The 14,960-nt window shown below is 37.9% G+C and overlaps 1 protein-coding gene across 5 annotated transcripts in view; it reads left to right on the plus strand.

Annotated features, from left to right (window-relative positions):
• Window positions 1-14,960, plus strand: part of Kdm5 (Lysine demethylase 5) — a 107,814-nt gene that overhangs the window by 27,498 nt on the left and 65,356 nt on the right. For 3 of the 5 annotated variants that reach the window (XM_076179829.1, XM_076179830.1, XM_076179831.1), the window contains 7 exons: window positions 470-596; window positions 1,683-1,834; window positions 8,845-9,000; window positions 11,367-11,548; window positions 13,416-13,570; window positions 14,509-14,636; window positions 14,761-14,955. In XM_076179829.1, the coding sequence (XP_076035944.1) occupies window positions 470-596; window positions 1,683-1,834; window positions 8,845-9,000; window positions 11,367-11,548; window positions 13,416-13,570; window positions 14,509-14,636; window positions 14,761-14,955 (1,095 nt within the window). Of the gene's footprint in view, window positions 1-5; window positions 147-469; window positions 597-1,682; window positions 1,835-8,844; window positions 9,001-11,366; window positions 11,549-13,415; window positions 13,571-14,508; window positions 14,637-14,760; window positions 14,956-14,960 lie in introns of all 5 variants that reach the window. The other 2 variants (XM_076179827.1, XM_076179828.1) reach the window with 1 other exon arrangement.

The following is a 14,960-nucleotide window of genomic DNA, read 5'->3' on the forward strand; positions in this document are numbered from 1 at the left end:
TTTAGGACGATAAGAGTGATATCAAAGAGCTCAAGAGGCTGGAGTTCCTTGGGGCTGGACCCAAGATGGCAGACTTTGACAATGTTTCTCCAGAAGATAAGGGAAAGACTCGAGGCAAGAAGGTGGATTATTCGTACAGTGATCCAGTAAGTACTTCATGTGGTGTAGTTCTGCATCACACAAGATCATTGGGCTTGTACCCATCATAGTTGTTGATCCAAGTGGATTTAGAAATGCCAGCCAGTGATGCACAGTGAAGTGGTCACAAAACAGCAATCTCAAGTGTGGACCTACCCCCTCTCTATCACCCCCCAACCCCACCCCCCAGCTGTAGAGAGAATGCTGTAGATTTTTTTTTGTCTTCGTGTTCTTTTGGTTTGGTTTTCCTTTCCTTTAGATTTAGTGATAGTCTGCATTGTCAGACGGTAGTATGCAGGCTTAAAATGTATTATCTTTTCCTTGTCTGCAGCTTGCCAAATATATCTGTCTCAACTGTGGACGTGGTGATGCAGAAGACCAGATGCTCTTGTGTGATGGATGTGATGACTCTTATCACATATTCTGTCTAGTCCCACCGCTAATGGACATTCCAAAAGGTATAGTTGTTGCCAGTTTCTTATCACAATGTGCTGAATGAATTATTTGTTGCCTTGAGTCAGGGTTGGGTCTAAGCACATGTACTTGTGCTTGGTACTTGGATTTAAATACAGTTTTGTAGGGAAACGGGAGTGCTTGAACAGACAGTCTAGGGAATGACAATAACAACTCTCCACCATAATTTTTACAAGGCACTCCAAAGTTCCCTTCTACTCCATCCATTGGTTCAACCCCTACTCTAGCATTGAGATCCCCCAACACTACATTGACATTCCTCCCAAACTCTTAGCACTTTTAAAGCAATCCAAAAAAAAAACCTCCATTTCCTCTACGCACTTTACACTACCAGACCCATATTCACATACAAAGACCCTCTACTCCCATTCCAGTTTCAGCTTCACCCACATTAACCTTGAAGAAACTTTCACTCCACCACATGTTTTCCTATATCTTCACTTCCAAGTAGAGCCACCCTTTCCCTCCCTGACCCCTACTGCACCCCCAAACTTGAAATCACCCCTCCCTTTCAACTTGGTTTTACTTAATGCCAGTACAATCTTCCCTCTCATAAACCTACTACCCATCTCTTCCTTTTTTACTCTCATCTCTACCACAACCAAGCACATGAGTGAACCAAACTTTAGGGATCTGGTTGGAAATTTCCCAGACTTACTTATTCCTTGATTTCTCATAGCCCCATCACTCTGTCCCACTTTGTTGCCTTTTAAGACTAGTATGGGAAACACGATGGCAGAATTTTTTTCTTCCCCTACCTTACGGGAAAGGAAAAAGGAGTGTTACAGGACAGTTTCAGGGGAACAGCTTAACAGAGTGATATTGGTAGTATAAAAGGAGTATCATTCCTCTAGGAGTACAGACAAAATTGTGTGGCTATAATCCATAGGGGTGCCCCAAAACGTTACCTAAAGCATTGGCTGCATGCTACTGTGGAAATAGTACTGCACAGTAACATGTAGTCATTACCATATATTAATTTTTTAGATAGTAATTGGAAACTACTGTAGTACCATTTATGTAGATTATGTAATATGTTTGAATCCTAACAGTATCATTATCTTCAAAAGGGGATTGGCGATGTCCTAAATGTGTGGCTGTAGAGGTTAGCAAACCAGTTGAGGCCTTTGGATTTGAGCAAGCACAAAAGGAATACACCCTGCAGTCCTTTGGGGAAATGGCTGATAAATTTAAACAGGACTACTTCAACATGCCAGTACATGTAAGTTTTAACTTTTTCATATAGTTTCCTCTTTTCCTTGTATATCCCTTGGTTTTTACTTATTAGGTAATGATTTCATTGTATATCTATACCATATGAAATAGGGAGGATGGAAAGGAACAGAAGATGCAGTGATGTTGGAACGCAAAAGTGAAGGATGTGGCAACAGAAAAGAAATGACCAAGATTGGTTGCAAATCAATAAATCTGTTGGCCCTGGTTTCTCTTGCAGAAGACCTGCAGCTTCCAGGAAATTGGCAACAACCTTTGGATGGTACCATAAGTTACCCAGAGAAAGATATGTTTCAAAGAGATGGGGAGATATATGCGATAAAAAAAATGCAAATAAATGGAAGTGTATAAAAGATAAAAGTGGAAACAAAATACAAGGTGAGGTAGGCCAAGTGGAGATTGGATACAAGGTTAGATCAATACAGAATTTTGTAAAGAAAATAGAAATGGAATTGAAAGCACTAAGAAGAATGGTAAGGTTTTTCTGGAAATGATTTGATATAGGGGAGGGTAGGAAGACTGAGGCAGAGGGAGGTGTCAGGGTAATGTGATTGGAGAGGAGTGCAAAGTGAAAATAGGAGGTACAAAGACAAAAGTCCTTTGCCGTTCATTTATGGCTCCTCAATGTGGTGGGTGGGTTGACATTCATATGCTAACAGGGAATAGAGGGGACATGGGGAGGTAAGCATGCTAATGCATAGTCTGTTTGAGCTCTAGTCATGATGACCCCAAGGTCAGACTGACCCCAGGTCAAAAGTTTGTGCGAGAGATAATAGGTTCAGGTCTGGGTGGACCCCTTGACCTGAACCTACCACCTGTCACGCAAACATTTGACCCATGGTGAGGATGACCTTGGGGTCATCGTGACTTGGGCTCAGATGGACCACATTAGTGTGCTTACCTCCCCATGTCCCCTCTATGTATCTCCTCATAGTATATATAGTAAGAATTCTAAGATTGTATGAATAAGTTCCCAAGACCCTATGTCTTTGGGTAACTCGGTTGAAGGCTGCCATTAATTTTTTTTTTTTTTTTTTTTTTTTTGGTGAAGAGTAAAAAAAAAAAAACCCAATTGGAAAGTTTAACACCATTCATTAAAATTAATAGGATTAACGAGATGATTATAACCAAGGACATACAATTGAGTAACAAATTTTAAAACTGAAGATTCCCATTCATTAATCACTATTAACTGGGGTGAAAGAGAAATCATTACCAAGAGATTCACTGTCTAGGCTTCCCTCATCACTGCCATAGATGTCACATAACACCTAAATGAATTACTAGCTTAGTTAATTATATCACATACAAATAGGGGAGTACAGAGGACTTACATCTGCCAACAATCTCGCCAGAGGCCACACGTCCATTACCTGGCACTCATCTTCTCAAACTAACTGCCTGACACCCACTAGGGTGCTTGTTCCTCCTACAAAAATCACCTCTGATTGGCCCGTAGGATTAGCATCTTTGGAGATTGAACCTGATTGGCCAAGGCAGCCTTAACATTGTGCACCTGGCGGCTGCCAGAAATGTGTTATGTAATGCCAGGAACTAATGCATGATTATATTACATTAGCAGAGAAACACAATACTAATTCACTTTTTCATAATTTACATACTGTATGTCAAACCACCTTTTGTAAAACCATACTGAAGAGGATCACAGTGATCACAATATACATATCTTCAAATAACTTTTATCGCCAGTTGAGTCTTTATAATATTTATTGCTATGTTCATTGCAATGTAAAGCCCCTTTCACCCCATCCATCCATCTCATCCTAGGACGCCCCCTCATATTCACACCATCCACCTCCGCCTTCCACACTTCTTTTACTAATCTTTCTTCAATCATTCTTTCCATATGTCCAAACCATCCTAATACTCTTTCATCAACCCTATCTCCCTGCTCCCTTTCCACCCCTGTTCTCCTCATCACCTCCTCATTTCTCACTCTATCATGCCTAGTAACCCCTATCATACTTCTCAGCTATTTTATTTCAAAGACATTCAAACTCCTTCTCTCTTCCTCTCTTATGTTCCATGTTTCTGCCCCATACAGTGCTGTTGGCAGAATCACTCCTTCATATAGTCTCCTCTTAGCATCCATTCCCAAATGTCTTTTCCTCATTACACATTTTAATCCACCAAGGCATTTACTCGCTTCTCTCAATCTACATTCTACCTCCACCTCCACTCCTCCCTTTCCTATCACATTCGCACCCAAGTATCTGAAACTATCCACTTCCTCCATGTGTGTCTGTGCCCATGGATGTGTGTGTGTGTGTGTAAATATATATATATATATATATATATTATATATATATATATATATCTACATATATATATATAAATATAAATATATATATATATATATATATATATATATATAAATATATACATATATATATATATATATAAATATATATATATATATATATATATATATACATATACATATACATATACATATACATATACACATACACATACATACACACACACACACACACTTTCAACGAACGGACGGCTTGACGAACGCTCTGAAGAAAAGTGCAGATTGTGGATACCAACGCAAAGAGAAGTGCCTTTTTGTATTTGCAGGGGGGGGGGGAAATTGCTCGTGAGGTAGTGGGAAAGTAAGGAAAGAGGAGAGGGGGAGGGATTGCTGGGGAAATGGAAGGAAATGAGGATGTGGAGGACTTGGCCCAGGCAGACGGGCGTAAGGTCAACATGAAACGACCACCGGACCAGCTCAGTGATGACGAAATGGCAAATAAAAATGTAAAGATTAGAAGTATAGAGAGGAGCAATACAGTAGAAAGTGACGAGAATATGTTCCAGGGATTTAAAGAGGGTGGGGGGGACACAACCCCCCCCCCGACTGATAAGACTAGAGGAGAGAGTTGATAAGGTGATCGAGGACTTGGAACGTAAGTTAGGTAGTGTAGACTCCATTTTCCAAAGAATTGAAAGGTTGGAACAACTAGAGAAGGCTAACAGAAACTTAACTGAAGAAGTAGAGGACCTAAAAAGACAGTTAGGAAATGTAAAGGAGGAGAATGAGAAATTGAAGAAGAATAGTAATGAAAACAGTGAGAAAATAGCTACAGAAGCTAAAAATTGGAGAATAACTCAAGAAGGGAATAAGGTTTCATTCACTGACATAGTCAAACAGCAATTGAAAGAACATAATGAAGACTCAGTTATTAAAGTGATGAGACAGAAGGAGAATATAGTAAGAGAATTAGCTGACAAAAAGAAATGTATAATTATATTAGGAATGGAAGAGAAACATAACCCAGATAGAACCGCAAGAATCAAGGAGGAAAATGAAAGGGTAAGCAGTTTATTAAAATTAGTCCAGGAAGATGAACCAGAAATTATAAAGGAAATTGAGGAAAAATTCAGACTCGGAAAATATAGTACAGATAAGACCAGACCAATTAAGATTAAATTCAGGTCACAAACAACGGCAGAGAAAATTCTATCCAAGACAGGGAAACTAGCAACAAATGATCAATATAAAAAGGTATGGATAAAAAGAGAAATGAATAAGGAGGAAAGAGAGGCAGAAAAGCAGAAAAGAATTGAAGCTAAGGCAAAAAACGAGGAAAGAACGGAGTCAGAGAAAGAGAGATTCTATTGGAGAGTAGTGAACATGAAAATAAAGCAGTTCGACATACTAAAGAAAAACATAAGGGAAACAGAGAATACAATGGAAGTGGCAGAAAACTAAGAGTGTCTTACACAAATATAGATGGATTGATAACAGGATTGAATGAACTGAATGATTATTTGAAAGAAAAAGAACCGGACATAATGGGAATTGTAGAAACAAAATTAAAAGGCCCACTACCACCCAACAGTGTAGGACATGATACATACAATTATTGGATTAGAAACAGAGAGAAAAAACAAGGGGGTGGAGTTATGTTCCTGACTAAGAAGGATATAAACGTGAAAGGTGTCATATATGGAAAGAATACAGTAGAGATGATTATGATAGAAGTGGAAGACCGAGATAAGAAGAGCAGAAAATTTGTGATCAATTATGTGCCTCCGAAAACAGCCTCATGGGAGGAGAGTGAACATAAAAGTATGTTAGAGGACACAAAGATAGCATTAACTAAAATAATGGAAGACGGAGGAAGAATAGTTATGATGGGCGACTTTAATTGCAAAGAAATCTGCTGGGAAGAAATGACAGTAAAGAGTGGTGATGACTCATGGGGAAATGCTCTACTTGAGATGATTACTGACCATTCAATGACACAATGGATACAAGAGAACACTAGGTATAGAAATGAAGAAGAACCATCGAGGCTAGACTTAATAATTACATCTGAACCTAGAATAGTGGACAAGATTGAATATAAAACACCAATAGGTAAAAGTGACCACATATTGATTGAACTGGAACTTAATGAAGAAAAATATATGAAAAGAAATGAACAATATAGAAAAGGAAGAATGATGTATGAAAAAACAAACTTTGATAAAATAAGAGAATTCTTCCAACAAGAAAACTGGGAAGAAATATACAAAGAAGAAACATCAGTGGAAGAGAAATGGAATATTTTGACAAAAATTTACAAAGAAGGAGTGGAAAAGTATGTCCCAAGACAAAAACAAGAAAAAGAATATGTAAAATGCTGGTACAACAAAAGTTGTAGGGAGTTAAAAGACAAAAGAGACAAAGCCTGGACCGGATGGAAAAAAGACAGAAGACCTGAAAAATGGAAAATATATACTGGTTATAGAAATGAATATGTACAAAAGTGCAGAGAGGAAAAAAGAAAATATGAAAAAGATGTTATAGAAAAGTGTAAAGATCAACCAAAACTATTCTACAGATTTGTAAACAATAAACTGAAAAACAAACAAGACTTGGAGAAATTAAGACAAGGAGGAGTTGAATACACTGAGGAAATGGAAATGGCAGAAATTATGAACAAACATTTTAAATCAGTGTTTACAAGGGAAAATATACAACCTGAAGAGATTGAGTGGAAGGAAAAAGTCCCCCCTATGGAAGAAATAGAAGTAACAAAGAATGAAATATTGACACACTTGGGTAATTTTGATGTCAGAAAATCGCATGGGCCAGATGAAATAGCAAACTGGATTCTGAAAGAATGCAGGAATGAACTGGCAGACAAAATACATAGCATAATAAGCAGTTCCTTAAAAGAAGGAAAAGTTCCAGAAGATTGGAAAAAAGCAAATATAGTACCTATATATAAAGGAGGAAATAAAGAAGAACCTACCAACTATAGACCAGTCTCTCTAACAAGTACAATAGCAAAAATATGTGAAAGAATTATCAAAAGTAGATGGGTAAAATACTTGGAAAAAAAACAACGTACTAAATCCAAGGCAATTTGGATTCAGACAAGGACGATCATGCGTCACCAATTTAATATGTTTCTATTCAAGGCTAATAGATATAATACAAGAAAGAGATGGATGGGCTGATTGTGCATTTCTAGACCTAAAAAAAGCTTTTGACAAAGTACCACATAAGAAGTTGCTTAAGAAATTAGAATATGAAGGAGGAATACAAGGTAAATTGCTAAATTGGATGGAAGACTTTTTGCAAGAAAGAAAAATGAGAGTAGTGATAAGAGATCAGCACTCAAAATGGAATGAAGTAATAAGCGGTGTCCCGCAGGGAACAGTTCTGGCCCCAATAATGTTTGCTATATATATTAATGATATGGATGAAGGAATTGAAAGCTATATGAGCTTCTTTGCAGATGATGCAAAATTACTGAAAAGAGTGAAAACTGAAGAAGATTGTGAATCACTACAGAGAGATCTAAATAAAGTACAAGAATGGAGTAGGAAGTGGGAGATAGAGTTCAATACAAAAAAGTGTAGTATAATGGAATTTGGAAAAAGCAAAAACAGAATAACAGGATCATATAATTTGGGAGAAGAAGGAATAAAAAGAGTAGAAAATGAGAGGGACCTGGGAGTCATTGTTATGAATAATATGTCACCTGAGAAACATATAAATAAGATTTTTGGAGAAACTTATAATTTAATAAGAACAATCAAAGTGGCATTTACATACCTGGATGAAGAAATGGTGAGGAAAATCCTAATCACCCTGATAAGACCAAGATTAGAATATGCAGCAACGATATGGTCACCAAGTACAAAAAAATGTATAAAAAAACTTGAAAGAATACAAAGAGCAATTACAAAACTGGCACCAACACTCTCAAAACTATCATATGAAGAGAGACTACAAAAACTTAAACTACAGACACTAGAGCAAAGAAGAGAGAGAGGAGATTTGATAGCTATTTACAGAATCATGAAAGGCATAGAAATTACTGATAGAGAGAATCTGATAAAATGGGATGACAGAAATACAAGAGGACACGGAAAGAAAATAAAAAAAGACAACTATAGAAGAGATTTGAAAAAGAACAGCTTTCCTCACAGAGCAATAGACAGTTGGAACAAGTTAGATGAGAAAGTGGTGTGTGCAAAAACAATACATGAATTTAAAAATAGTTTAGATAAAATGAGATATGAAGACGGGACCTCACGAGCATAGCTCCCCTTCCCGTAAAATACAACTAGGTAAATACAACTAGGTAAATACACACACACACACACACACACACACACACACACACACACACACATACACATACACACACATATAAATGAAACCTTCCTCATAACCTCTGACCCTCCTTTTTCTTACCCCATCCCCAAACTCTGTCTGGCATTGTGTGTTATGAATATATGATGGATTTTTAGAATGTGTTGATTGTTTGCCTCTTTTTGTCTTGTACCCAAAAGGAGGGAAAGGCATTTCATGGAAGGCAAGGACATTTGCTTGTAATTTGAATATGGAATATTAAGTCTTTTGCTATTTGTCTGGCTAATTTTTTTTAAAGATTTTTCATCAGAATTGTTGATGACATCCAGTTCCTTTTATTATTAGTATTCATGCTTACTGGTGAATTATTACAGCTTGTTCCAACTGAGATGGCAGAGCGGGAATTCTGGCGTATTGTATCATCTATTGATGAGGATGTGACAGTGGAATATGGAGCAGATCTTCACACAATGGACCATGGGTCAGGATTTCCAACAAAAAACTCGAGAAATCTTTTGCCAGCTGATCAGGTGAGTTATATTGCTATTTCTCTTTAGTATCTCCCCATCTATTTTCTGGTGTTGTGAGATTGAAGTTTGTTTTGGAGGAAGGCTTGTTGATATTGCATTATTTTTTTTATGATACGTGTTCAGTATTGTTCCAGCTGCTTTGTGAATGGGTGCAGAATCTTTTCATCTGTAGATTCAGTATACCTCTCCCTGTATACATACGTGTGTGTGTGTGTGTGTGTGTGTGTGTGTGTGTGTGTGTGTGTGTGTGTGTGTGTATATATATATATATATATATATATATATATATATATATATATATATATATATATATATATATATATATATATATATATATATATATATATATACACACACAGTAGAACCACTACATATGAATTTAATTCGTTCCAGGACCTACTTTGTATGTTGAAATGGTTGTATGTTAAATCAAATATTCCCATAAAAATACACTAATTCGTTTATTTTGTCCCACAGCCCAAAAACCTGTGATAACTCCTTGATAAATACTGTACTGCAGATGATTACACATAGCAATAAAACAAATGTATTACTGTATATAAGAGAGATGTAAAGAAAAATAATTTATAAGGAAATGATCAATAAAAGAGACAGGCGGATGGAGGTGTAGGCTTGGCGATACAGGAGACGGTAGGTGTGGGTAGAGAGGTGGTGACTGAGATACGTATCATAAATTAGACTACTCTAACTTACTATGGGTGAACTTTAAACTAACTTAGTTTATATATGCGAAACTGCGACGACTTCGTATGTTGGAAATTACTTCGGGTGTAGAGTCAAATATTAGATCGAATTTCACATCGTATGTTGGAAAATTTGTATGTTTAGGCAATCGTAAGTAGAGGTTCTACTGTATATGTAGAGATCAGTTGATTGTGGGAGTGGGAGGCTTTAACCCAACAATAGGGTGTTGGTCATACCTGTGGTGCACAATTGTTTGAGGTTGAAAAAAGTTCCCAAAAGAAAGATTTACTGTTATGAAATGAAAGATTGGAAGGAAAAATATAGAAAAACAAAATGTTAGTTAATTATATGCATTACCTCAGATGTGGTGGTGTAGCAAAGTTGGACATTTTGTCACTTCAAGGTAGTGGGTGGTGAGTGGTGGTCATGCACAGGTGAGCAATGGGGGAACTCTTCTGCTATTTTTTCACACATTGTTCCTCACTACTGGTGCCTCAGTCATCCATTGTTTCGTTTTCAAATGAGTATTTTTTGTTGTGGGTCATGTGGAGGTGACTAATCTGTCCCTTCCATGATGTCTGAGGAGAACAAAGGATGCGTGAGTGAGTAGGTGTAGTGTGTGGACATAAAGGAGCAAAATGTAGACCGCCAATTTTAAGAAAATCCTTCGCATCATATGATGTATGTCACAGTTACACACTTTTCATCATGATGTGTGTCACATTTTGCGGTTGGAAAAAAAATGAATGATGGGGGAGGAAAATTAAAGAAATGTGGGAAGAGGTGAGGTAAAAGGAGCTTCGAAAATGATAAAAGCTGGTAGGACACCTGGGTTGGATGAGTGTGTCATGCCCTAGCATGAATATAATAATATTTCAAATCTGCCATTGTCAAGTTCTTATGTGTATATTCTATATGTATATATTATCTCTTAGGTATGTGTACTTGTAATGTGTTGCATACTGTATTGAGGATGTTTGATGTCATTTAATAATGATGTATATTGAGGGATGGTGTGTAACAATGAAGTGTGGGAGAAGGGAGTTATGAAAATGGATCCAGTTTGACATTTGACAGGTCTTAGTGGATAAAGCAAATGCCCTATACTTGAACATCTGAAATGTATCTAGGTCCAAGCTACCTGATGCACTGCTCAGGTACGTAGTTGGTGATGTAACCAGGAAAAGTGATACAAGGAGATGCGAGACACTTTTGGGAAGGAAGAAATATACAGAGAGGCCAAATGCAGTGCTGTTGCAGTCATTGCTGCTTTTACTCAAGAAATATACAGTCGACCAAGGGTGGACAAGGCTTCTTCCTCTATCAGTTGATGTATGTCCTTTGCCACTCCCCAGCTGACTAGAGTTATTAGGAGTTTCTCATAAATACATGATGCCTGTGTATGTTCTTTGCCAGTCCCTGGCTGACGAGAGTCACCAAGACTCTCGTAACCACACAGCACCTGCGTATATTCTTTGATAGTACCTGGCTGACTAGAGTTGTCAGGATTCATAAATAAACGATGCCTGTGTATGTTCTTCACCAGTCCCTAGCTGACTAGTTGTCAGGACTCTCATAACTACATTTTCCTACGTTTTTGCATAATGTAATTTCCTGTAATTTACGGGACTTGAAGTGTGATGTGTAACTAATCTTTACAGGAGTATGCAGTAAGTGGATGGAACCTGAACAACCTTCCTGTACTTGAAGGTTCTGTTTTGGGTCACATCAATTGCGACATTTCTGGGATGAAAGTACCATGGATGTATGTAGGCATGTGCTTCTCTACATTTTGCTGGCATAATGAGGATCATTGGAGCTACTCTATTAACTATCTACACTGGTTAGTATACCAATAGGGTTGCTTAGGTGTTGTATGAGAATGAAGAACATGAATATATCAATGATTCGGAGTTGAGAACATAAATCATAATTTATAGTTGTGGGTTGTGCTTTAGTGATCTTGCATGCTTTACCAGCACAGGTAAGTACTCAGCAAAGTTTGTATTTCCACAGAAGTATATTTCTATGCTCAATTATATTGATATATTCTTCATCTTTCTTCATCTTTCTTGTAGTCATATTCTTCTTGCTCTTCATCCAGATGTTCCTACTGTTGTTCTGGTACATCTTTCTGCTGTTCTATATGTTTGATCTCATAGTCTTCCTCTTGCTTATCTTGCTCTACTTCTCCTCCTCTTCTTGATTATCTTATGAGAAAGTAATAAGCACCTCTGTGTGCGGTGGTTTCACAAGATGGACAACGGAGAGAAACATCTCCCTTCTGTCCATTTATAATACATACATACATATACCAAAGGCTTTTTACCCCTTCATGGGGGGTAGCCAAAAAGAAAAAGGCATAGAAACCACTCCCACCCATTTCCTATATATTTCACTTCCCTCCACCCTCCTCTCTCTTATCTTGGCACCTCCTGGATGACGGGTAATCCCTGTATCCTGTCCACTGCCCTGGGTCATAAGCAGTGTCACAAGATATAGCACATCCACAGCAAGGCCGTTTCATAAATTCGGTGACCCCCCCCTCTCCGTCCCCCCCATTCAGAAAAGAAGATGGGGAGAAATCCCTTCGGGCTGCATCAATTTTTTTTCTCATACATACTTCCTCAACCCCCCCCCATCCCCCACCCACTCCCTCTCATGCATCACAGCATCATCTATACACAACCCCCTTTCATTCACCCCTTTCCATTTATAATAATGCCAATCATTTGTGCAGAGACAGAACTTTTTTTTAAAGAATAAGATATTTTTGAAGGAAGTGAAGAGAGTGAGGGAGATGAATTAGGTGGAGAGGAAAAGGTAAAGGTGTAGATGAACAGATGTTAATGTAAGTGGGAGGAACTATAAAAAATCATTGTGATGAAAGAGGAAAGTGACAGGGTTATAGAAAAATGTGAGGTAAACGTAGCATTGAAAATGATGAAATCTGGTAAAGCATCTGGGTTGGATGGGTGTCATGCAGTATCTTTGAAAAAGGGAGTTATGGCTGTAGTAGATTGGCTAGTGAGGTTTAATATATGTCCAAGGGAGGAAGGAGTGTACCAGATGACTGAAGGAGTACCAATATAGTTCCACTTTACAAAGGAAAAGAGGACAAATGTGAATAGTTTTAGAAAGGTCTTTTTGATAATAATCATAGTTAGAAAGGAGGTGCTAAGATAAGAGGGAGGGTGGAGGGGTGTGGAGTGTATTCAGGGATGGAATAGGTTGGAATGATTTTATGCCTTTTCCTTTTTGGCTACCTCCCTTGTAAGGGGGAAAAAGCCTTGGTATATGTATGTATGTCAATGTAGTGGTATTGGGAGATCTCAATGCTAGGGTATTACAGGAATCAATAGGGAAGTGTGGAGTTCCTAGAAAAAATTGTAGGAGAGATGATGGTAGAGATGTGTTTTGAGAATTAATGATAGCTAACACAGTGTTTAGGAAGAAAATCATGCACAAGTACAAAGGGAGAGGGTGGTGGATGGAAGGGTGGCCTAGTAGATAGAGTGAGAAATGAGGAGATGATCAGTCTAGCTTAATTATTTTGATATATGGGTACCAATGTCCTGAATTCTCTTTCCTCTCTTTCATTTGTCATTATTTTTAGTCTTTCATTCCCTGTCCTTCTATCAGTCTGTATATCTTGACATGTTTGATGCTAGGTAAATGGTAATTCTAAACTTGATCTCTTTCCTCTGCAGGGGAGAACCCAAAACCTGGTATGGAGTGCCTGGAGGAAAAGCTGAGCAGTTTGAGACTGCCATGATAGGTGCGGCACCTGAGCTATTTGAAGCACAGCCTGATCTTCTGCACCAGCTGGTCACCATAATGAATCCCAACATTTTGATGAAAAGTGGTAAGATATATATATATATATATATATATATATATATATCTATATATATATATATATATATATATATATATATGTATATATATATATATAATTTATTTTTTTAATAGTGCTAATAGTCATATTTGTACTGACTTATGAAAAGGAACAAAGCCTATGCAATGAATACAAAATATTTTCAGGCAGTGTAAATGAGATGTGCATTGTATGGTATTGCTGAATATGGCAGTACCAAGTGATAGTTTGTGAACGTATGGGCACAGATTGGATAAGGGTAGTTAACCTTGAAGGATTCATGCATTGGTGGTGCCAGGAGTGAGAACGAAGTAAAGCAATGAACATGTTGACATACAAGGTGAATGTAAGCCCACCATAACCTGGCTGAGTGGGTTAGGGTGTCGTTACTTTTGGTGAAGGTTGAGGGGATGGTGGTTCAAATCCTGCCACCAGCAAAATTGAACCAAGGGTATGGTTCATTAAATTCCATGCTACAAAGTCCTCTGTGAGGGGCACTGTCCTAGCCATCTGATAGGGGGGAGTTTGTGATGTTAAATCATATCATCGTCCATATTTATGCAGGAGGGCTAAAACCTAAATCTTCAAGTCACTTGTGCTCCCAGTCCTGCTGTATGTCTGTGAGACATAAAGCATTGCATGCTGACATGAAGAGGCATCATGATGTCTTTGGTATGAAGTGCCATTGGAGGATGAGGAGGTATCTCTGGAATAAATTTGTATCAAACCAGAGACTGTATTGTAAAACTCGGTGAACCTGTTGAGTGTACTTTGGAATGGGAAGGGTGGCTGCTTGGGAGCTTGCTTGGAGAGACTGTGGGGACTGGTGATGGTAACCTGCCTCCTGGTAAATGCTCCTAGTTGATTATTTATATCTGATGATGCACTATATGTAAAATGATAATGACATTTGATCTATTCCATAGGTGTTCCGATTGTTAGGACGGATCAACACGCAGGTGAATTCATCATTACCTTTCCTCGATCATATCATGCTGGCTTTAACCAAGGATATAACTTTGCTGAAGCTGTCAACTTTGCCCCATCTGATTGGGTAAGGTTCCAGGAAGAATTTTTCTGGATAAATAGGTCAATTTTGAGAGAAAAAAAAAAAATCATTATATATTTGATGTGTATTATAGTACTATATTTTCAGACTTTTCATTTTTCACCTCCAGCTTGCAATAGGGCGTGAGTGTGTGATACACTACAGCAACTTGAAACGATATTGTGTATTCTCTCATGATGAATTGGTTTGCAAGATGGCATCAACACCAGATGAGCTGGACTTGACTGTTGCAGCAGCTACCTACCAGGACATGCTTAAAATGGTTGATCTAGAGAAGAAGCTTAGAAAGAATCTGCTGCATGCTGTGAG

This window comes from Oratosquilla oratoria, chromosome 43 (genome assembly GCF_046742065.1).
Source record: "Oratosquilla oratoria isolate Oo_2021 chromosome 43, ASM4674206v1, whole genome shotgun sequence".
In the NCBI taxonomy this organism is placed as follows: Eukaryota; Metazoa; Arthropoda; class Malacostraca; order Stomatopoda; family Squillidae; genus Oratosquilla; species Oratosquilla oratoria.